The sequence below is a fragment of the Enoplosus armatus genome, chromosome 2, assembly GCF_043641665.1.
Source record: "Enoplosus armatus isolate fEnoArm2 chromosome 2, fEnoArm2.hap1, whole genome shotgun sequence".
Classification (NCBI taxonomy): Eukaryota; Metazoa; Chordata; class Actinopteri; order Centrarchiformes; family Enoplosidae; genus Enoplosus; species Enoplosus armatus.
In genome coordinates this window covers 21,302,371-21,327,068 of record NC_092181.1, presented here as the reverse complement: position 1 = coordinate 21,327,068, position 24,698 = coordinate 21,302,371, and the positions used below count along the sequence as shown (strand labels likewise).

At 42.0% G+C, this 24,698-nt stretch overlaps 2 protein-coding genes across 2 annotated transcripts; one reads left to right on the top strand and one right to left on the bottom strand.

Annotated features, from left to right (window-relative positions):
• Positions 1-137: 137 nt before the first annotated feature.
• On the bottom strand, positions 138-20,777 carry pcm1 (pericentriolar material 1). Its single transcript, XM_070912787.1, is given in 42 exon segments — positions 138-836; positions 1,013-1,136; positions 1,268-1,360; positions 1,489-1,694; positions 1,841-1,904; positions 2,016-2,164; positions 3,027-3,177; positions 3,267-3,323; positions 3,462-3,665; positions 3,763-3,897; positions 4,085-4,176; positions 4,312-4,479; positions 4,965-5,094; positions 6,373-6,504; positions 7,023-7,195; positions 7,380-7,436; positions 7,686-7,847; positions 7,966-8,276; positions 8,369-8,549; positions 9,064-9,302; positions 9,395-9,540; positions 9,769-10,042; positions 10,132-10,338; positions 10,627-10,805; positions 10,936-11,100; positions 11,256-11,385; positions 11,522-11,664; positions 12,031-12,260; positions 12,465-12,631; positions 13,262-13,350; positions 13,390-13,489; positions 13,787-13,937; positions 14,029-14,157; positions 14,215-14,302; positions 14,643-14,752; positions 14,925-15,098; positions 15,389-15,512; positions 16,115-16,285; positions 17,699-18,025; positions 18,663-18,911; positions 19,203-19,317; positions 20,733-20,777. Coding segments are annotated over 41 exon segments (6,303 nt in total). The 5' UTR covers positions 19,299-19,317; positions 20,733-20,777; the 3' UTR covers positions 138-810.
• Positions 20,778-21,002: 225 nt separating this feature from the next.
• On the top strand, positions 21,003-24,094 carry sart1 (spliceosome associated factor 1, recruiter of U4/U6.U5 tri-snRNP). Its single transcript, XM_070925173.1, has one exon. It carries the CDS (start codon positions 21,341-21,343, stop codon positions 23,669-23,671), a length of 2,331 nt encoding a protein of 776 aa, XP_070781274.1. The 5' UTR covers positions 21,003-21,340; the 3' UTR covers positions 23,672-24,094.
• The last annotated feature ends 604 nt before the right edge of the window (positions 24,095-24,698 follow it).

Below are 24,698 nucleotides of genomic sequence, written 5' to 3'. Positions count from 1 at the left end.
AATTAACGGTAGTGAAGATTTCAGGCTGGAGAAGTAACTAGACGCCTGAAGAGAAGCATCACACTGCAGCATCAACAAGGACCACATGGTCAACTACATGAAAACACTGATGTACAAAATCTGTCAACACACTCCAGTTTCAAAAGTTCCAGCATTTTATTATTTAAAACTTATTACTGTAGACAACATTTTAATAACATGGAGATTAACCATTAACAGAACAGTATATAAAGATGCATCTGAAGGGATAAAAGTTAAGTCTGAGCTTTGAGCTCTGATATAAAGGAAAAAGTGTTCAAGCTGGAGAAACAAATCAGCCAGGCTACAGCTGAACTGCCATCCTACTGTAATCTCTTTATAATTAGGAATCAAGTGCAGAAAAGATGAGCTTTATGACAATAAGGCGAGGCCAAGACAAAACATTTAAAAAAGAAAATCATAACTCATGTCGAACTGATCCCAGAACCAAGAAAGAGACTAAGGCGGATCTGAAGAGGAGATTCAGTACTATAAAGATTCAAACTGAGGCTTAACTGTCATTAATCAGCAGCATAAAGACAACCCCTCCCCAGACTACCAATACATCACATTAAACATTCAGGAATAAAATTAACTTAAGTGTTGATTATGTGTAGATGTTTAGTTTTATCTGTTGTGTGAGAGTCACAGCTAACTTGTGACAAATATTATGAGCCTTTGCTCCTTTTAAACTAGCAGATAAAGAATCAACAATCATACATCCAGAGCAGATTGAGGGTGTAAGCATAGTGTTGCTAAAAACAGTAGATTCTGAGACATCGGTATAAATCTTCACACACTCTGGGCACCGACAGTGTCTGAAAAAGAAAAAGGAAAATACAGAATTTACTCTAAAATGGTTGGACTTTTAGTTTATGTACAAACAAAAATAGCAGCTCATTCCTGCATGGATGCACACATGGTAACAAGAGACAGTGTCTGGGCAGGGAAATAAAACTGAAAAATACAAACTGACAAGGATTGTAATTCATACCTGGTTCCTTCAGTGCATGTGCATTTCCCACCAGCCCAGACAGCGATTCAGTGTTCCCATTGAGGATCTCCACAGACAGGTTATTATTCTGCTGCTCCTCCACTATTCTCTTCTGTAGTTCCTCCTGATGTTACAGCACACAGAACATCATCAGATACAGACTCTTTCACAGAGATCTTTATACCTCGACTTCCCCTTAATTAATACTAAATATAAACATCTTATGAGATTTTTTGTATGTTAGCTGTTACACACCTCACACATGACTGTAAGCTGTAGTGGCAAGTCGTCCACCTTCACAAAGTCTTCCTCATCAGATTTCTGACTGGTGTTACCTGAGCCCATCTCCTGCATCAATCACATTAATAAAATCAGTACACAACAGTAACAATAAAGTATCCAGTGTGTTACTAGTGAGTAACAACCATCCTGAGCATATTTTATATTAAACTCAGCATCTTCAGCCTTGATCTTACATCTACATTGATCATGACGGGCGAGTCTGTGTCAGGGCTGCTCGTGGTGTTTGGCTCCTTTTGGACGTCCTGATCGTGGAAGACTGCAGAGCTTTCTTCTGAAGCAGCAGCTGCCTCAACTTTACTCTCCTCCTCAGGACTCTGGCACTCCGCCATGTCACGGTCCTCTACTGTGGAGTCCACAGTCCCAACGGACTTGTTCATTTCTGCAAGACAAAGAAAAAAAGCTTATGTGATAAAAGAGGATCAACGATGAAGGATTGACAAATACAAGATTTCTATCAGACAAAAGCCAGTTTGGCATTTTCTAGCTTGAAGGAAATTTCCACTGAAAATATCAAGACGGCCTCACCATCATTATTCTCTGAGCCCCTCTGTTCAGGTTTGGTCTCCAGGGTTTCACTGGGTCTTGTCCCCTGAAGCATGACACAATTACAGAAGTCAGACGAAGAACAATGTGTTGAATAATCTAAGTTATGGTTGTCTATAAAAAAATATCTCTGTATCTCTCTAACTTCAACCCTGACCTCCTGCTCCACCTGTCCATCAGCAGAAGCCTGCAAGGAGGTTTGGACATCAACAGGTCCAGCTTCAAACTCCTCCATCTCCTCCTCCTCGTTCTCATCTTCTCCACTGCCGTAGTTTGTCAGGGCCTGAGTCTCTGCTTTGGAAAGACCTGGAAGAAAGACAACATGTCACCACAACAACAACAACAACAACAACAACAACGTTATATGTGTGTTACATTAATGCAGGCATGTGTGTGTGTGTGTGTGTGTGCGTGTGTGTGTACACACAAAGTTGCATTTAGGCATAAAAACATTAAACTTATAGGCATAGGTACATATTTCTGTTAAAAGGTCACTCTTAGCATGATTGGAATTTCTGCTGATATCCCGCTAAACTGTTTTACTACACAAGTGATATTACATCCAGATGTAACTTTGAAAAAACATTATTGCCGACAGTAAGTGAATAGAGTGCTGAAGAAATGAGTCCTAAAACCCGGAAAAGAGTTAGCATTTTTGCACTTCCAATTCCCTCGTCTCGAAGTCAATGAGGTTTCTGAATGGGTGTTCTGTTAGATGCCTGCAATAAGGTCTGTGGATCTGTAGATCAGGTCACACTAAGAGGAAAGGTGTTTGCGGAAGAGGTAACAAATCAAATTACGAGTTGGAAGTTTAGTGGTGGTGACGTTGAAGGCATGCAACTGCGGTGTAGTTCCTTTATGGCCTAATAATAGCTTTTGACTAATGGCAATTGCATTTATGCTTCAAAAATCATACAAGTGGTGTTCATTTGTGAAGATTATATTGCTGAACAAAACATGCAAGTATCATAAACTTTTGTTTGCCACAGATCATATTTTCTGCAGTAATCCAAATATCACATTGGCTTTTTGTCGAGGCAACAGGGGCAATGCTAACTTCCGGGTTGGCCTACAAAAATAAACGGGAGGGGAAAAGTAAAAAAAAACTTTTAGAGGTTGTTTCTTCACTAAAGAATACCAAGGGGTCCTTTTTAATATTTTCACTTACTGATTGACAGAGGCATTCCTTGAACACCCACTTCATCTTCATCTTCCTCGTCAACCTCTGAAGCCTCACTGCTCCTGCTGTTCTTTCTCTCTGTCTGCACGTAAAGGTCCTGGAGAGTAGCATCTCCTTCCTGCTCTGCTTCATCTTGGTCCTGGAAGAAAAAGAGAGACTATTATAACACAGATTACTGGTGCACTAAGTGGTATTGGCAATGTCATTATCAGTATTAAAATGACTCACCTTGTCTTCATCTGTGTAGGCTGGAGAAACTGATTTATCACCAGCAACCATATTTTCCTAATTGGAGGAACACCAAGAGTTAAATAAGTCTCCTTCCAACAAATTTCTGTGCTGTGCTGAAGTTTTCTTCATACATACTTTTATTATATTATCAAAAATACAAAGTGGGAATAAAAAAAACCAACTACAAACAACCTTGAGACTGTGCTTTGCTATACTGGGTTGCTCAGCCCTCTTCTTATTTTTGTGTTTGGATGCCAAGGCGATGCTGCTGCTGTTGTCCAAATCCTGCATGAGCCTAAAGAAGGCAAGTTCATTGAAGAGGATCTCTGAGATCTCCACCAGAAGGTCCTCTCCACAGTCCTTCAGAGTACGGCCCACAAATTTACTCAGAGAGTCCTAGAGCAAGAGACGAGAGTGACAGAAAAGGCTGTTCTTCATTTGATCTGCTTAAACTTGTGTCACCTGCACTTGAAGAACCCGGCACTGGTCTTACTTGCAGGATGCCTCCCAGCTGTCGGTGGAAAAAGCGGACAAACTCCTTGCTTTCATCATTCTGTTGGGTGAGAGTAAGAACCATGCGCCGCACAGATGTCAACAGCTGGAGGGAACACACCTCATCCATGTTCTCCTAATAAAAGAAAACAAGAACAATAGAGTCATTTAACTCTTTAATAACTGTTCACACTCACAGTGGTTCCCCCAGTACTGACGACATTCAACGTTTAGCAAATAATTACTAACAAGCACTCTTTTTGAATTGCTGGCACAAGGCCAACAACAATCCACCCCGCAGCTCCCTGTGTTGGATATCCTACCTTAAGAAAAGGAATGACTTCTGTCATGATAGCTTTGATTTGACGATCCAACTGCTGGGTGTCAATCTGAGGGCAGCGCACATCACCTGCTGCTCCTCCTGCTCACAGACAAACAAATCATCATCATTCACGTTATATTTACATTCTGCTAAATTAAAAGGCAATGTTTGTGTTACTACAGGTCTTTGCACATAGTGTACTGTAAGCAGGCTTATATGATTGGGTACCTTCCACTGGGTCAGCAGGGTTAGCAGAAGGATGTTCAGCATTTGAGACTTCAGAGCCACCTGCACCTGCAGTGCTGGCGTTGCAGGGGTTAAACTCAGCTTTAAGCTTCATGCGCTCATACTCCCTAATCCTGGCCAGAGCTTTGTCTAAATGAATCACCGTGTTGCCTATCAGAGCAGCAAAGAAAGGAGAGCGGGGGAGTGAAAAAGAGACAGAAATAGGACCCAAAAAGTTCAAAATCAATGAAGCAAGGAAGAGAAGACTGTAACGGATATTAATGCATCTGTAACCAGGTTTACACAACAGGACCAAACAAAGTATGCCAGCCTCACTCCTAATCTATGTCACAGGAGTTCCCGAAATCTGTCATTTTTTTCACTGCCACTCCTGAATTTAATAATAATATTATTTAGTTTGGCCATGTAGTATTGATCCTTAGGTGTAAACTGGTTGTTTTACCAAGACAAGCCCTGAGTAGTCCTGCTGGGAAAAAGTGGGAAGGGGTACCTCAACTTGATATAGTTAAAGGCAAAAGCATTTCAGTTGAATACCAGGATGTGGAAAAGGTTTCAGATAGGTTTACAGTTTTACAAGCTTCAGCCCCTTGTTTTCCAAAATAAGATGGTTTCGACATGCATAATAATAATTATACCCAGGTCATCGTTAGCAAATGGCTCCAGGTTGGAGGAGGTTGACATGGTGCTGTCATTGTCCACAGATTCTGCATCATCTCTCTTCTTCATCGTGTCCTGTGTGAGTCTCAAGTTTTTCTCCACCACCTCCTGAAAAAGGTTAAGATTCTGTTATGGAGAAACCCACAGCATGTATCTGACATGTCATATATATATATATCCAACATATACTATAAACAACAGCAATGGTGGCTTACCTGTCTGTCTTCTAACATGAATAAATTAGACATTTCATCCACCATTCTTGAACATAGGCCTTATTTAGATAGACAAAAGGCCTGTGCCCGATTGCATAAACTACCGCAAGTTTCAAACTTACGTAGTTTGTCCCTTATGCAAAATATTTCCCTAAGCTCAGGGGTTCATTGAGGAGCGTTGCATAAAGCCTCTTAGGTTTCCTTTCTAAAGTTTTTAGACTAAGGCTTTCACGGTAGTTACTGTCATAATACAGCAGATGTGCACTTCGGTTACCATGGTTACGCTTCACTCACATCATCATCCTTTAACATTACTTGACAGCATTATTGCCAGTGTTAGCTAGCTTCTCCAAAATAGACAACAAAGAAAATACCAAAGGAAAAACAAAGTCAAACTGGACAGAAGTTGTTGTAACAGTAGGCTTGTGCACGTTGAAGACATCTCCCACAACCGACTGGAAAGTCCCACAAAAAAAAACACTGGCAAGACATGGTTCCTCTTAGTTTGGTGTTCAAGGTTCAAGTTTTGATTTTCTTATGTTCGACAAATCATTTCCCTAATAATTTTCTGAGTAAAATGGTTGCTAAGGACCTTCTAGCAACGCATAAGGGAATACTTAAGTAACTAAGGACTAACACTTAGAGATCAAAGGGTTTTCCCCTACAACATCCTAAGGAAATCCTTATAGCGATTCTATGCAACAATTTTTCTTTTTTCAAACCATAACCTTTCAATGAAAATTTAAGTTAAGTGGTTTTATGTAACCGTGCACTGGCTCCCAATTAGCATTACTCTGGAGATCTTGGCCCAGAACAAAGAACGCATGTCTGATCTGGCAAAAGAGTCGTGGAGAGATGAGGGTCAATTTTTTCTTTTTTTTTAACAGACAGGCTTCTGAAGTCTTGCTGTCAAGTTAAATTCAAAGACAATGAAGATGGGGGAGGGAAAATTTAAGTCAGAGAATAAAGAGAGACATGGAAGGATGAAAAGAGACAAGGCAGAGAAAGATGAAAAGAGACAAGGCTGAGAGAGAAACTAATGAAAGATGTATTGAAATGTAGAAGAGGAAGCAAGTAAAAGTGATTTAAAAAAGTGCAGGGGCAGGATGACTTCAGGACTGGTACAGGAGTGTGAGGATGTCATGCTGGGAAGCAATAATGTCTCTCTTACTGCATCACTGGTAGCAAGACTCTCACTGGGTGTGAGTTCAGACTGAGAGCCTGCAGCCCACGCCACAGGACCAAGAGGGGGCAACTGGTCCTCAGCTGCACTCTTCTCTGCCAGATGCCTGGTCACAATGTCCTGGCAGAAACACAGGGAGAGACTGCTGAGCATCTACATCTCACTTCAATTCAAATAAGCTTCACTGGCATGAAAGTTTGTTACATTATTGCCCAAGCTAAATTACAAATAATTTCAAGGCAGTTTAAGGCCACATGTCCACCAGCCTTCACCCTACATGACCGCCATTTTAAAAGTGCCCTTTTTCTTCCCAATTCTCTCTCATTGTCCCCTGCAGGTCTGGTCTGCCCAAAGACATTTGGTCTAGACTCTCTCAAATATGAAGGTTTAAATGATTGAGACAGCCCTAATTATGTCCGGACATAGTCTGAAAGATCAAAAACGTATCTGTAACCAGTCACATGACCAGATATTTTGTGCCAAACAACCCTTCTGACCTGGACAAGAGCTCACCGGTTATTCAAATCAAATCAAGCCTGAATGTCTTGTAATCTGAGCCCAGCATAAAGAATATATCCACACTAGATTCAAACATTCACACAGACTATTAGTAAGCAGTTACATGTGTCTGTGCTTACCTGTAGGGAATACAGTGCCCTCTGCCGTAAGTAGTCTGTGTTGAGCAGCTGCAGCTCGTGGAAGAGCTCGATGAGAAAGTGGGGACGGGACTCATTCTGGGATATCAAAGTAGCCACCTCAGAGTAGATAGTCTCCCTCAGAGCCTCGAACAGTGAGAAGTCGCTGCTTGCATCTACAGGATCAGACAGCAAGAGATTTGTGTGGATACTTGCATAATCTCATCCATGAGTAAAAAACAATAGTTTGCCCTCACACTTAGAAGCTTTGGTTTAGATTACGCCAAAAATAGAACGTGCATGGGATGTTTGGGTGACATAAGAAACAAATGATGCTTGAATTTGGCATTGTGAGTTTACCTGGTGCTTCTGTGCATGCAATTCTGTTAGAGAGGAAGGGTGTTCTCCAAGCATAGGCTGTGAGTAAGATAAATTAAAGTGACAACAAAGTAAATAAACCCAAAATTAAAATGAAACATGTGGTCCTGACAAATGTGCAAAGAAATGTGAATTAAAATTATATCAAAGGACAAGATGTTATAATAATATGAAAAAACACTAATGTAAAATAAAATTATATTAAATGTATACAAAGAAAAAAAAAACACAGACACAAGAGGGGTGAGGTGGGTGCATAACTTCCACTACAAGCAGCTTGACCCATACCAGAGGAGAGGTCATTTCGTTTGTTCCCAAGCTTAGTTTTGCTGTCAAGTTTCTCTTGAGTCAGCTTGTCCAACAGACTCTTATTCTGGTCCTTCTGACGAGACAGGGCTGCCCTCTCCTGGGCGAAGTCTGCAGTACTGCTAACACTGTCACTGTCATGGCCTGAGGAAGACACAAAACAAAAAAATGTAAAGAAAAACACTAGGGAGATTGTCCTCATGAGGTCTTTGCTAATTTGGTTACAGCAAATAATACAGGAGATTCAACTCCACGTTGATACCTTCACTGTTCTTGTTGTGTCCTTTGCTCCTCCTGCGACGACTCTTAGAATTGGGTGTCTTGGTCCGTGAGGCCAGGTTGGCTTGCGCAGACGCCTTGCGCCCAGCCTTAAAAGTCTTCGTGATGGTGGTGGGATCAACAGGATCAGGCATGCTGCTGAAGCTTTCCTGTGACGCCCTGTCAAATTCTTGAGGTCGGGAGTGGCGTTTGGCGAAAGTGGGGGAGGAGGAGGGAGACCCTTGGGGCTCTGTTTTAGATTGGTGATGCTGGACGGTGTTGTTTGCGTAGGAGGGTTTAAGCCAGCCAGACGGTCTACAGGGGTCATGTGGAAAATAAACATATGAACATTAATGTTTACACAAATAAATACAAATGTCTTTTGAAGAAAAAAAAGATGGACATACCCTCTCTCTGTAGTGGTGTTAAGAGGAGAGCGCTGCAGTGGAGGAGGGAAACTCATGTACTCGGTTTTGATTGAAGTGTTGGGGTCCAACTGCTGCTTCTGGTGGTCAGGAGTTGCCTGACTTGCTGCACCCTGAGGGAACTCACCCATGCTCGCAGGGAAGAGTGGATACAAGTTAAAGCCTGCAGAGTGAAGAAAGCAAAATACTTAATTAATCTTAATGCTTAATCCAAAGAATCAATTAAATCATGACATTAGGACTTTTGGCCTTTCACTTCTACACAACTAAGTCACTTTAAAATATATCACTTACTTCAAATTCCAATACACTAACTGAAAATGAGTACTCTTACCAGTAATCGCAACAACATTGTTTAGCCAGTGTACAAGAACTATATTAAATAAAAAGAGATTCAATTTCTTGAACAATCTGGTTTTCTTTTATTGCAAAAAGGCACTGCCAAGATTTTCATAAATGCAACGACCTTTTCAAGGTCACACTTGGGTTTTTGGCACTCTACATCACACCATAGCCAAAAACCATCTTTAGCTGGTCTAAAACCCTGCATCCCTGAAAACCCTGTCTATTGAGCCTCTTTTAGAAATTTTAGCTTTCTGTTGCTTCTAATGCACAGCATTCTAGACATGTTTTGTGTGAGAATTTAGCTCAAGAGTTAATAAACATGCATGTCATACTGGGAGGAAATGGGGATATGGCAGCAGTTGACATGTTGTTGGTTGGAGGATGCAGGGTAGAGGAGAAGGGGAGGAAGACACCAGGAGAGGCTGAGGGGCCGGAGCTGGATTCCTGGGATGAGCCATGCTTCTGTGTCTGCCAACCTGCATTTAAAGAGGAAGTCTGCTGCTGATGCTGCTGCTGCTGATGGTGCTGTTGCTGCTGCTGGCGAAGGAGGTCATTCAGGACCTGCTTTAGTCTGAACGAAAAGTATGGCAGATTATAGAACATTTTAAAAGATACTACTTAATAGAAATAAAGTGGTGTAATATTGTATACTATTGTTTTCACCTTTGTACATTGTTTTGCTGCCATGTCAGCTGGGTGTAACACTGGTTGAGCTGGTGCATGACCAAGTGGACCTGTGGTGACGACAGGTTGTTGGGTAACACACTGTACTGACCTGTCAGCAGGGTTTGCAACATATAAGAGAGTGTCTGTGGAAGAAGGTGGGAGAGGAGAAGAATGGTATTTTTTCATTGACAACGGTTTCATTATGTTTATAAAGACAAAAGTAAAAAGGCACCTAAACAAAGACTGGATAGAAAGCTATGAGTAGAGAACAGTGACTGAAATTCCACTATGACTTCAAAGGTGATGCAAGCTTGTGTCAATTATCAAGGTCAGTGTCCATGTATGTGCATGTATTTGTTCAGTGCACCAACCTGTTGGTCCTGCAGGAGTGTTTGACACATGCTGGTGCTGAAGTCCAGCTGTCTCTGCAGCTGGCTGACCTGCTCCTGCCAGTGACATGAGCCCTCTGCAAAGGAGAGTTCAGAGGCCCAGCGCAGGTTCTCCTGTCGCCGTGTACCTCCATGCTGGCTCGCAGACTGGTTCACACTTCTGGACTGCTGCTGCTGCTGCTTGGCCTTAGTCTTGTTATGAAGAGATGCATTCCCACTACCTTCACCTGAAAAGGCTGATGGAGGCTTCAGGTTGCTAAAGACACAGAAAAATGAGCAGATTATTATATAAGAGATTACAGATATCAGTACAATACAATTCCTTCTGCCTCCACTTTGTCTGACCTTCCTTGGTTCTTCCTGTTACTGTAGGAGCACTGGTTTCTGCTGGATGAGTAGATGTGGATGTCGTCATCAGAGCTGCTCTCTGCACATTCTTCGTGCTCCTCTTCCTCCCCTGCACCCATCTCGGAGTGATATTCATCCTCATCCTCATCCTCATCCTCATCATCATCGAGGTGGCAGGGAGTGGAACCCCAGGTGGCCATTGTCCTAATTACACATCAGCAAATGGAGCAAAATTTAGCCTTATGGAATAACCATTAGTTTTAATCCCTTCTCCAGCTAAACAGAGGAAATAACACCAAGGAACAGCTCTAACAATATGCTTGAGCAAAGTATAAGAGCTTATATTGTACAATGAGGCTGCTGTGTGGGTGCTATAGTTCACCTGCAAGAATCTTCTATTTTACTTTTAAAATATGTAAAATAACTAAAACGCTAGCTGACTTCTATCTTGGACCTCAGTGAGACAGGCCCCTAGAGCAGTATGTCTCCTACCTTTCATCCCTACTGACAGGCTGTGAGGGTGTAGCAAGGCCTTCTTGGTCGTCAATCCGCAGGGGAGAGTCAATGAGACCACTACGCCTCTGGTGTTCAGCCATCAAGGACTCAAGGTGCTTTCTGCGCTGTCGCAGTTCTTCCCGCAAGATCTGGTGGCGACGCATCTCTGACCAAAGCTGCTGACAACACAAGAACAGAGGGGAACAGTTGTAAGTGTAATCTGTATTATTCTGATACTACAGATCATTTTGACGCATGACTAGTGGTAGCCAAGGGTCTTTGTGTGTGCATGGTAGAGTCTGTTACCTCATTGTCAGTGACTGAAGAAGTAGCTGCTTCTGGAGCAGTGGGTTTGAGCACAGCTGAGTTGGTTTTGGGTCCAGAGGAAGCCTGGACAGGGCCCGGAGTGGAAATTGCAACTGGAACCTTCCTCAGCAAGCCCTCCTGACTCACTGTGCTGGACACAGATGACTAGCAAGGAGACCACAAAAAGTTGAAAGGGTATATTTTGTAAATGCAACTATATAACCCTTTAAAGAAACTGCAGATTTACACTCAGTTTCCAGTTTATGAGGTAGACCAAGCTAAAACTGATGCAGTCTAATACAACAACCGTGTAATAATACCTGGAGGTCAGGGCAAGCCCACTGCAGGTCCTGGATCTTGCCTTGGATTTCAATGAGCCTCTGGCGCTCTTCATGGAGCTGCTTCAGCTCCTGCTTCTGCTGACGCAGTTTCTCCTCATACAGCTTCTCCCTGTGTCCAGAACGGTTTTGATGCAATACAAATTAATCCAGGTCAAACCACACAGACAAGAAGTAAACATTCAGAATGTTTTGGGACAACTGTACCGACTGTCAGACAGTCTCTTCAGATCTTTCATATACAGTACCTGGCCTTGCTGGAGAGAGTGAGTTCTCTGGGATTCTGTTTAGATACAGCCCCCAATGAACCAGCCACAGCAGCTCTGGTATTATTTGGCTGTTGGTGTAAAGCTTCATCCTCATTAGCTGTTGTGCCATCTGTGTCATCACTCTGGATACAGACAGAAAAACATCATTTACACAGTGTTCAGCTTACGGTTGGTTCAGTGTTTGTGTACTACAGAATGTGTTACTCTCAGTGCAAAGAGATATCGCCTCGGCTCTTAAAAAGAATCCAATAACTGCTGCATATTTTCCTTGAAGTCAAAGGCTCATTATTTAATTTATTATTATTCCCACAAATAAGTGGCCTAACAAGATGCCACATAAACAGTTTAACACTACTAACAGAAGTTGACAAAGTTTGAAATTTTCAAATCCTACACATAGGGGCTTTAACAACCTTTCCTTTCATTCTGTCATTCAAGAAGCAACACCTACATCCCCACTATAGAATCTTTATTATTATCTGCCTCACCTGAACCATGGCCACCAGCTCCTGAAGCTGCCGGAGTTTCTGCTTCGCTGTTTGCCGATGAACCTTCTGGGCAAAACCTCCATCGTTTCCCAGACTGCTTCTACGACTAGACCCCGATGCCTCACTGTCTGGAGCCACAGCCTGTGCCCCTTCATCATTATCCAGACCGTCTTCATCATCATCCTCATCCTTCACCCGATTATAGGGGGTGTCCCTATTGTACTGGCACTCTAAATGAGATCAAAGTTATAGAAATATCATTTAGATTCAGTTAACCAGAGTTACTCTGTACAATTTATAAGTGGGTCTCTTGCACTCTTCAAAATTTAAACACAGAATAGTTATATATACCATCCAATCTTTATGCTCTCAGGAACAAATGCAATAACACAATGAATCAGCTCTAATGTGGATCTGTGTGTGCATGAGTGTACCTATGGCTGAGGGGATGTTGTGGCTGCGGAGGTTGGCAGCTGACCGGTTGTTGATCTCACACTCCGTGTTGAGTCTGCCATCGCGGTTGTTAGTGGCACTACTCCTGACGCTGCGGCCGTTGGTCAGGCTGTTCAAGTCTGTCCAGTTCCCACTGTGCTGTGGGTTTCTAAAGAGATAAAGTGCAGTTAGTTAGTTATGAATCCAATAGTAGAATTACACACACCGTGAACAAATGCTGAACTCTATTATACTGTAACTTGAGCCCCACAACAACACTTTCCCCACCCTTTGGCAGTGTTACAGTATAATATAGCAATTTTAACACAAGTTGAGTCTGTGTATAATGTAGGGTTGCAACTGACAATTATTTTCATTATCAATTAATCTGCTGATTATTTTCTCAATTAATCAATTAATAATTTGGTCTAAGAATAGTAGAAAATTGTGTAAAATGCCCATCACAATTTCCTAGAGCCCAAGGTGACAATATCAAATGTCTTGTTTTGTCAAACCAACAGTCTAAACCTCCCAAAAAATCAATTCAAGACTAGAAAAAGCAGCAAATTCTCACATTTGAGAAGATAAAACCATGAAAATTGACGAAAACGATTAATCAATTCTCAAAATTGTTGCAGATTAATGATTTTCTTTCGATTGACTTATTGATTAATTGACTAACTGTTGCAGCTCTAGAATAATTGTCAACCTCTTGATTAAAGTCCAATCAGTCCAAAAAACAGCAATTTCATTTATACATATTGTATGGCACTGTAAGTGTTTCTTTAGACGAACACACCTGATGTTAGTTACAGGCTGGCGATTCTCCTGCTCAGAGTCAAACATGGCCTCAAACATAGAGCCGTCCTCTGTCTCATCTTCCTCCTCCTGTTCCTCATCATCATCATCATCATCCTCCTCTTTCACATTTTCATTGACTGCATCCACCATCATATCAGAAGTCTGCTCGTAGTACTGAACCAATTCCCGCAGCTCATTCAAACGCTTGTGGACCTCCTTAAGCTTCCTGTATGGAGTAGAAGACAAACAAATATGTGAATGAAATGCGAATGTACACTTCTAAAGCTCAAAGTACAGTCACCTACAGAAAAGTACCCCTATAAAAAGGGTAGAGGCTGAGCGTCTTGTTCAAGACGTAACAAAAGCTGAAACTTGCCAACAAGAGGACAAGTAGTAGGTTTAGTGGCTACAAGGTTTCACAATATCACCCTATACTACACCTCCCCCACTCTATACAACACTGTGCTGCTGATATCTGACCTGCCTATTCAACTGCTTGACGCCGTGCGTTTTTTGTGTGTACCTGAGCTTGTCTGTGGAATTGGAGCTGTCCTGGTGTTGCGTGAGTGAAGGATGAAAGGAAGTGGAAGCTGAGGCCCCATTAGAGCAGAGAGCAGATGGACAATCTGAAGATCCTCCCATGCTCAGACTGCACTGTGTTGATAAGCCACGACCTGAAGGGAACCACATACAGTTTATCTACACTTTATAGGGAAAAACACAGCAAAATGACTGCAAAAGCAAAGGCTTTGGAAATACTCTTACATGAGTTATTATTGAGTGTCTGGTCTCTGAGTGAATGCAGCTCCTGCAGGATCTTGTCCATGGTTTGCTTTTTGTCTTGGAGTTCTTTGAGCTTAGTGAGTTTGGCACTGGCAGCTGTTGCCCCCGTGTCTAAGCCAGTGTGGGGACCAGAGGCAGAGTGGAGGAGTGGCCTGTGTTGAGGTGGGCCAACAGCCTGGGGAGCCCTAGACCAGCACACCTCTCTAGAAAGGGACAGGCTCTCTGCCTGACGGCGGTTGTCTGGCACTGCTTTAGTCTATAAGGCATAAATAATGGAAACTTGAACTATACATTTGTTATGAAACAGTTAAGAAACATTTTTTAATAAAATACAGATTTTAAAAAAGTGGAATGTCATATGAAAAGTAGACTAGGGGTGTCTCGGGGAAATGCCAACATTACAGATTATAGTCTCTTCGTCAATTTGTACAATATGAATATCTTGACATACTGACATTGACACAATGTCATAATACTATAACAATTATTATTAATTATTAAAGAAAACTGCAGTACATGGGTCAGGCATTGTAGGAAATATCTTTAGATGACATAATACTATTATTTAAGTAAATTATGGCAGCCTACTTCTGTACCTGAGAGTCATGTAGCTGGTTGTGGAACCGCTGGATCAAATCGTTTAACTCATCATTCAGTTCTGATGTGATGCTCAGGCCTGAAACACTGCCTGTGGTTTCTGTAACAACTAATGACAACAACAAATGTCAAGGGAATTAAACAAAGGAAAATGTTTGTTTATGTTAATCATTAAATATAAGCTATAGAAACTGTTAACATATATACGTCACACACACACAAAACAAATGCCACAAACAACTACTGGTCTGCATTGGTGACTGTGTTAGTGTGCATCTCACCAGTGTCTTCAATCACAGCAAGTGCCTGTTCTGCACTGTTCTGCATGGCCATTAGTGCTTCTTGCCGGCCCTGCAGGGCCCTGAGCTGCTCCTGCTGCTCCAGCATCTTCTTCAGCAACTCGTGCTGCTTACGCAGATTCTCCAACTCTTCCTTCTGGTCAACTCGCACCGTTTCTGGCCTACCGCCCTACAAAATTCACACCCACATAGCATTACAAACACTGAGTCTACCAAAACACAGCAATGATACTGCGGTGCTACTCAGCAGAAAAGGAAAAAGAGGCCTATCAGGTACTGACACAGCAAATAAGACTAACCTACGATGATAAAAGCAAAGGAAGGACAAATTGCTTTTTCCTCATGTCTGAATTTAAAGACAAAATATAATTACCTTACACTACTAATAATAACTGCTTGTAATGCAACAGATACTCTTGACAGAGGTAAACAGTCCACAAAGGTACACACCGTTGCATTTGAGGCATCTGAAGAACGGACCTCAATGTTAAGAGAAGTGCTCTCTGCCAGTGAACCTGAGCCCACTGCAGAGTCCAGGGTCCCCACGTCATCCTCTTCATTCTCCCGTGTCTATAGAGATAGTGGAAAGAACAGCCAATGACTCGAAAGATAGCTGAATAGGAAAGTATGCAGTACGCAATTGTATTGTAAAAGTAAAAATTATTCAAAATGCAATATGCTGCCCCAAATGCTCCATATGCTCCATATAAAGGGAATTCCTGCATGTATGAGCTGTTGAAATTTGTGGGAATATAGGGAGCAGTGAGTTTAACAGTGTGCATGACAAACAATAATGTTTGTTGCAAAAAACTACTATATATTTCACGGAAATGCAGTCAAGGCAAAATGACAACAAGCAAAAAACAAGACATCCCGCAACAATGAAAGGTAGCGCGCTACTGAATGTCCTAATTTTATCATCACATGAAACATGACTTGACTGTTGAAGTGTTTCAGGCCACAGAGAAAGACAGCCATTAAAAATATATGTGTGGCAAGCTGCCAAGATAAAAACACAACCAGGTCCCATTTCAACCATGAATTAGTTTAAAAACAAGCTTGAAAGACCACATTTTACTAAAATGGTACACCTTTGTCTGACAGAAAAGTAAAGACCTAGATTAATTCTGAAAAAGATTTTAAAAAGAGAAAGAAAGAGGTGACAGACTAACCAGCATTTTCTGCAGGAACCGTAAATAGGACTTCTCCTGCTCCTTGAGGTGGTCGATGAGATGGGAGAGACGCTCCACGTTGGCCGGCACATCATTCTTCTCCACCAGGTCATCCCGCATGGAGCTGGCCTTACTGATGTACTCTCGGATCTGTACCAATTTGCTCACCACCTGAGACCGTACAAAGAGAGGAGGGTGGTGTATGGGTGTGGGTTTCAGAAGAGTAAATGAAAAGAAGACAGAGAAAGACGTATGGTAAGGTGAGAAAGCAACTGCAGCGACAGCTCAGACTGGGCTAAATAAGGGCAGAAAGGGGGTTGGGCACAAAACTCACTGGGCACCAAGGGTGGCATATTTATAAATTGCCCTAAATACAGCCTAGTTTCAGCTGCACTAGCTCTCCCTCACTTTCATCCTAGTTCTGGTTTCACAGAGTAGTCTGGAGCACAGAGATACAAAGACAATGTCGTGTGCATATAAAAAGAGAAATTAATGTTTTTCTAAACAGGATTAGCGTACTTAAACTTGCAATAACATATTGTTTGGCCACTTGGGGGCAGTGGAAACAAGTTATGAACACAACACTGATGTGTTATCACCAATTAAGTTGATATGGTGAACTTGTTAGCAAACAGTTGCATATTTACACATCCAGCAGTTACGGAGCAACACTATCATTTATTTTGAGTCGTGGTTTTGGCCACCTGGTGAATGTAAGTCAAGTATTCACTCTCTTTCAGTTCTGTTTTTGGTCGCTGCCAACTCCTGAGGGAAATATCTGGCTTCTAAGCAGCTAAATGCTCCACTATGTTCACCAGCATGCAAACTGTGTCTGTCTGCTGTTTGGTGCTGAGCAGGTTGAGTACAGTGGTGTGAACATTGGTGCAGCACTGAAAGGTGAAGAGAGCTTCAGACTCTGAAAACTGATAGAGTTTTCATAATTGTTGGTAAATGTGTAGCTAACATCAGCCTCATGAGCTATGCAATGTTGGTTGATGCAACATAATTCTTTCCCTTACATCTAACAACCCACTATCTTCCCTAACATTTAACTTTATAAATGCAGTCGATTTTCTCTCCTTGTATGTCATCTTGCTAGCCGCTTGTCAGTTTATACTTGGAGGAGATGTGGATTCTAGACAGTGCAGATAAAAGTCAGAATTTTTTTTTGTTGCAGAGGAGAAATGTCTGCTCATGTTATTGTCGTTTCACATGCCTACTGATTGCACCTTTAAATTTGTTCAGACAGAAAAAAAATTTCTTTCTCAAATGATTATCAAATTTATATGACATAACTTTCAGTGTCTACTGCCTCTGTAATTTGGGCGTATTACACAGGAGAACTACCTGTTATATATCAAAACATTTTCCAGTTCTGTGCCTTTATTTATATACCCAATTTAAAGTTAATGACATTTTTTTCTCTAGCACCATCAGCAGGTCAAAGCTTTCACTTATTCAGTAAAATATAATCTTGAAGGATAGATTTCTGTGTTTTTGTACTCAGAAAACAAGGCATCAAGTGGAAGTTAAACAAGAGTATGAGCAGACTAAAACCTTAGTAACAACAAAACAAAATGTTACCTGGCTGCTGTCTATTCTCGGCTCTCCTCTCCCATATTCTCTGCGCGCTAAGGGCCCTCTCTCGGTGCCACCACGGCTGAGCCTCAGAGTATCCTTGGTAGGAACCAAAGGGGTTAAGGTATCCCTGAGTCCTGGGCTCTGTTTCTTAGTTTCCTTGGTGATAGCTGGTGTGGCTGGGGCAGAGGAGGAGGGAGGGAGCATCTCCCTGCTTTTGTTAGTGTTTACATGCAGAGGTAGGAAGTTGTAGGGCTTCTTGTTCTCTCCAGCTAACTGGCGCTGGTTGTTGGCAGCTGTGACACGGCCCTGGGAGTCACTGCCGATGCTCCTCTGAGTAAGAAAAGGAGATATAAGTCAGACAAGTCCACCATGCCTTATGAATATCTACATGTTTTCACTCTGTTGTCTTTCCGCCTTTCTTTTCTCCACAGCAGGACAAGGTCAGCCAAACAACTCTATACAAAACTATGAAAAATATTCTGCTCACTATCACTTCCTCTACCGCCTGCTAATGCATCACAGCAATACAATGGCATTTTATCACTGAACAAGAAGTACAACTTTGTATTTTGTTTGACAGTGTGATAATACTTTAGTACTTTAGATTTTTACTCCATGTCCTTGAGATTCCACAAAAGGCACTAATATTAAGGCACTTGTGTGCTTGTGCCATGCATGTGTCTCCTCCTGCTCATGCTGATTGAAGACATACAATGAGTACGGGGACCTGTTCAGAAATATGTTGCTCTACAGCCCAAGTCAAAAATTCCACATGGTACCTTTAAAGTCAAATATTGCATCTAGGATATTTCTGTCCAGAGACTGAGCTACTGCCCATATATTAATATATTTACCAATATGTCACTCGTCAAAAAATTCCATCCTTGTTTTCCTGGGATATGAATTAACAATAATATTGACCACACTGAACAAAAATTTATACTGATGGAGTGCAGCAGCTTTTCACCTCATCCAAGTCTGTGAAATTGATTCTCTGACGCAGTTTGTCCAGCTCAGCCTGGTCTGGGACAGACATCTGGGTCGTGTATTTGATGTGGGGAAAGGAATGAGGAGTGCGCGCTCTCCTGCGACCGGCCCCAGGGGTGGACTCTGGCGAAATATCATTAGTCAGGCGGCTCTCCACAACAGCAGCTGACAGCTTCTTCTTATTCTTCTCTGAAGATCGGTTAGCTTTCTTCTGCTGTACACCCCAGTCCTGATTAATAGCAAAAACATTTGTTAATTATTATGTATATTTACTTTTACTGGTATAACATGTATAACATACATATCAGACATATCATGGCATCAATAAGCCATGACAGTGACAAGACAGTAAGATACAGTTTACAGAGCAACGTATACTTTACAATTTAAATCACAAAATTATGATGAACTTGGCTGTATAATAAAAGCAGGACGTGTTGAGGTGCCCCTCCAATGTATCATTATGTGAAAATTAAACAACCAGTCATTTGTCTTATATAAGGTTCTGACCAGCCCTTACCATATTGTTGAGTCTATCTTCCAGACTGCCATTGGTTACAGTCCAGTTGTGCAGCTCTTCTGCACTGTCATCAAAAGGAGTGCCTCCAGTTGCCATGTCACCCACTTACAGCTTGCTGGAATTCACAACAAAATGCATATTGGTTACCAAACAGAAACCACAGAACAAAAAGCAAGTTTTACAAGTCTACATTAAAAACATTATAGCAAAAAGGACAATTCACAGTTAAGGAGACTGATTGCTTAACGTTACAGCTTGCTGGAATTCACAACAAAAGAGATAAGCTACTGGTCACCACACAGGATCACAGAACAGCAAGCACGTTATACAAGCGTACATTAAAAAAACAAGCAAGAAAAGGACATTAACGTTAAGGGGTTAACTAATACACTAACGTCCATAGCTTAGTTTACCTGTCACTGTAAGTTAACCTAACCTTAGTGCCTAAACACGACAGCAAACTTGACATTTAACTAATTAAACTTGTGAAATTGGTTCCTTAGGTAACAGTAGTTAGCTATTAATAACGACGCATTGCTCACCATGCGTTACAAATCCATATTGACTATTAACGCTACTGTTAACAACACAGGCAGGTTTTGTGAACCCAACGCAACTGTTTTAGCTAACAGTTACATTAAAGCATCAAATGCGTCATTTCTTACCAACAGCCGTTAACTTTAGCCAACGTTAAATCTCCGATTACGACCAGCTTGAAAACATCAGTAGGTTGACCGTTGACGTTAACTAGCTATTTTTTGTGACCTGTCCGTTAACGTTAGCTGCCGTTGGGTTTTGTGTGTGTGGCCCGCTCGGATTCCCGGGGAAAAACAATGAGACATTCCCTCCACCACGCAGCGAGTTAGCGCGAGCTTTCTGTCACTGCTCCCCGCAGGGTCATCGGTTAATGTTAGCTTAACAGGCAGAAAGTGCCGCGATAACGAGTGTAGCATTCATATTTAGCTTTAACAAACGTTAAAAATATGAGTGCACGTAGCTTGTTTCTGGGTGAACTTTACTAGCTTAACACTTGTGACCTAGTTCTGTTCCACAATCGCCATGGCAACACGCAATAACCCCGATCTGCACCAGCTATAGCTAACATTACTAAGATCCGCTATCGATCGGACACCATCACAACATTTAACGTTATTTGTGTCGATCAAAACAAACTCAACACCTTATGCTAACAAGTCGCCAAAGTTGCCAAGCAGACTGAGGTAGCTCGGGACTGCTACCTAGCTTGCTAACAGCTGCTCACCACGGAGCTAACTTTAAATGTCTCGATAAAAGTTGAAGCAAACAAGCACCTCAGCTCGCCTCAATGTTAGCAAAGCTAAACAAGCTGAGAATTATGGTTAGTTATCACACCAGCAAGGATTTGCAAACTGACAAGACTAACCAACAGAAACATTAGCTAACGACAAACGCAGCAGGTTAAAATAGTAGCTTTTAGTCATGTTATTGGAAACTGCGCTTGCTAAGTTAGCTTACAATTATAGTGAAATTATAGTTGAACGTTGATATTACCATTCAGAGTAAAAGTGGATGAAATGTCGTTGCCTAGCACTTCATATATTCCCGTAAAGATTTTACAAATTCTCTATGCGTCTGGTAAAGGCCATTTGATAAATAATAACGTCTTATCGGTCCCAAAACGCATCAACTCATGGTTAAGATCCTGGCCTGATATAAACACTTCCATACAGCAGGTGGCAGTATACATTATCTAGCATACTAGCTAACCTAGATAATCTTCGACAACAGGAAGTGTATTTGCAGGAAACGGTGAAATTGTTGTTCACCGTTCTTTCGACGATCTGACAATTTTTCTTGAACGTGGTGTGTAGATGGTCAAAGTGGCGTGAAGAAAACTTATAGCTAAGCAATTTTTCTACACCCTCACTCGTCGTCGATTAATATCGGATTTTGAATACAAGGTTTAATTTTTGCCTCCGCACTGAGTGAGTTGTGTCGTCGGTTAGCCACTTAGCCTTCAAAGCTAATGTGTGCTAGTTAGCGAAGAAAAACTAGCAACATTTTAAACCGACCAGTGGCCAACACACCGTGTAAGCAAGTATATTTTCACAACAGTTGCGTTTTTTTGAGTTACAACTGTTGTTCCTGCAGCGGAAATAATGGGGTCGTCGAAGAAACACAAGGAAAAGAGCCGCGACAAGGACACAGAAGAACGCCGTCGCGAGCATAAGAAACATCGCCACAAGGACCGAGAAAGAGACGCTTCAGACCGGGATGGGACTCGGGATAAAGAGAAACGAAAACGCTCCAGGTCCAGGGACAGAAGCGGACGGGAGAGCCGCAGCAAAGGTGAAAAGAGCAGCGGGGAGCCACGAGTGAAGAAGGAGAAAGTTGATCTTGGATATGAAGAAAGCAATACAGAAGTGGGGCCTCAGTCTGCAAGCGGAGATGCATCTCTCAGCATTGAGGAGACAAACAAACTCAGAGCCAAGCTGGGTCTGAAGCCTCTGGAATTAAATGAGAACAAGAAGGAGCTCGGCACCAAAGAGGAACCTATGGTGGCTCAGACCATCAACCCTGTTCTCATCGCGAAGCAGAAAGAGATGAGAGAGAAGCTTGCAGCAATGAAAGAAAAACGCATCCAGAACCAGAAACTGGGAAAAGTCAAGACCTTAGCAGAGGATGACTGGCTGGATGATACATCTGCTTGGGTTGAGAAAAGCAGAAAGATGGCAAAAGAAAAAGAAATGGCAGAGAAAAGAGCCAAACTTCTGGAAGAGATGGATGAGGAATTTGGTGTCAGCAGTCTGGTAGAGGAGGAGTTTGCACAAACCAAAAAGGATGCCTACACATCTCATGATCTAAAGGGGCTTAAAGTGCAGCACAAGGTGGATTCCTTCAATGAGGGCCAGAGTGTCATCCTGACCCTACAAGACAAAGGTGTACTGGAAGAGGAGGAAGATGTGCTTGTAAATGTGGGACTGGTGGACAAGGAAAAAGCAGAAAAGAATGTGGAGTTGAAAAAGAAAAAGCCAGATTACAAGCCCTACGAAGAGGAAGAGAGTGTGGATGACATGGTTACACTTAAGACCCACTCTGTACTGTCAAAGTATGATGAGGAAATTGAGGGGGAAAAGAAAAAAAGTTTCCGGTTGAATACCGGGGGCTTTGCTGATGGGGAGCGAGAGCGGGAGATTCAGGCCATGAGAGAGGCTCTACGAAATCAGGCCCAGTCCTTGGAAATGCCTGCTCTCGCTATTGCCTCGGAGTATTACACACCTCAGGAAATGGTGAGCTTTAAAAAGACAAAACGCCGTGTGAAGAAGATCAGGAAGAAGGAGAAGCAGACAGCTGCAGATGAACTTGGCCTCGATGACACTCGCAGCACTGATTTTGGCTCCAGGACACGTGGTCGAGGCCGCAAACAGGTGGATGACAGCAGTGAGGAAGTAAAGGAGGAGGAGGAGGAGAGCACATTGCCACACAATATCCCAGAAATGTCTGATGACATCAGAATGGCAGAAATGGACATAAGCGATGACGAAGACGACTTTACACCTCCTGAGCCAACTATTATTGAAGAGGATGAGGCTGAGCAGGAGCTCCAGAAACAACTGGAGAAGCAGAGGAAGCTGAGGCAAAAGCAGCTTCTCAAAGACTCAGGGGAGAAGGTGGCAGAGCAGATTAAAGTTCTTACTAAAGGCGACAATGACAATGATCCTGAGAGGAAGAACAACATTGTTTTCAATGCCACCTCAGAGTTTTGCAGAACTCTGGGTGATATTCCAACGTATGGACAGTCAGGCAACAGAGAGGACCAAGAAGACATTATGGACTTTGAACAGGAAAAAGAGAAAGATGATGCTGGAGATTCAGACTCAGAAATGGATGAGAATGTTGGATGGAGCACAGTTAACTTGGATGAAGAGCAGAAACAACCAGATTTCTCCACAGCCTCTGCCACCATTTTGGATGAAGAGCCCATTGTCAACTCCGGCCTCGCTGCTGCCTTGCTGTTGTGCAAAAACAAAGGTCTGTTGGACACCCAAATGCAGAAGATAGCCCGTGTCAGAGCACCAAAAGGCGCCTTGCCCAATGACAACTACTGCATTGAGGACAAGATGGGCTTTGATGACAAGTACAGTCGCCGAGAAGAATACAGAGGCTTCACTCAAGATTTCAAGGAGAAGGAGAGCTATAAGCCTGACGTCAAGATCGAGTATGTAGATGAATCTGGGCGGAAACTCACTCCAAAAGAAGCTTTCAGGCAGCTTTCACATCGATTCCATGGGAAAGGGTCTGGAAAGATGAAGACAGAGAGGAGGATGAAAAAGCTGGAGGAAGAGGCACTGCTGAAGAAGATGAGCAGCAGTGATACTCCTCTAGGGACGGTGGCTTTGCTTCAAGAGAAGCAGAAATCTCAGAAAACACCATATATTGTGCTTAGTGGGAGTGGGAAAAGTATGAATGCAAACACCATCACCAAATAAGTTTGGGGGAAGAGTGAATTTTCTTAAACACATACTGACACATGCACAGATAGACACATACACACAGGATATTTTTAGTGAAGTAACAATTTCATGCCTAATTCATACAAGCCTCATTGTTGTAGTTAAGAATTGTCCAATAAAGTGAATACCAATGAGAGAAATGTTTCTGTTTGTGTTGCACATGTACAAGGTGAAGAGTAACTCTAAGATCTTCAGGATGAGAATATTGTTTTAATGAGAACCTAAATGTCTCAATGTAACATGGGTAGTGTCAATTTTGAATACTTGTTTCATGACGGCTATTGCAAATTTTGTGTCATGAGGTTAGGAACAGGTCCAGTAGTAATGAACAAGGGGAAGAAGTATTTCTAACAAGTACTTTAAAATGCATTTGGGTATGATAGCAAATTTAATATGGCTTGTGATTTACAACATAAATAAAATAATGCAAAAACTAAAACTAAAAAATGTTTTTTACTGAAAACCCCCCCAGAAGATCAACATTTCCACTTATATGGTTTCATCCCAACTGTTCAAATTATACATTGATACACAATGTATAATTTTTCACTGGAAGTGGGCTGATAGTCTTTACAAATTTCATTCAATAATTGTTGGCCTTTTGATTTGGTTAACTGACAGCAAATTAGAGAGAATATAAACCGACATTATGAACATGCATACCATAGTTTACATTAGACACTGTCCTAAAATAGGGTGTCCTTTCTATACATTAGATGGCAGCCTTGCAACGATTTATCAAAAGGCACATGACAGTGGTGGGTGATAACTTGCAGGGCGTCCATCTCAATTCAATTGTAACTCAAACATGAGCAAGCATTTACTTTCTTTTAAAACTAGTGTTAATATTGCACAGACCACTGAATTGGAATTGTTTTAACTGTATTCGATTGTTTTACTACTACCGAAAAAATTCGCACACTTGTCCAGATGATCAAATAACCATCAAGACTCGTAGTATGAGAATGATTATAGGTCATTTTTCGTAAATTGGCTTCGACCT

Bases quoted from the DNA above. Each gene is read 5' to 3' on its own strand.
- sart1 (XM_070925173.1), top strand. From the start codon at position 21,341: ATGGGGTCGTCGAAGAAACACAAGGAAAAGAGCCGCGACAAGGACACA.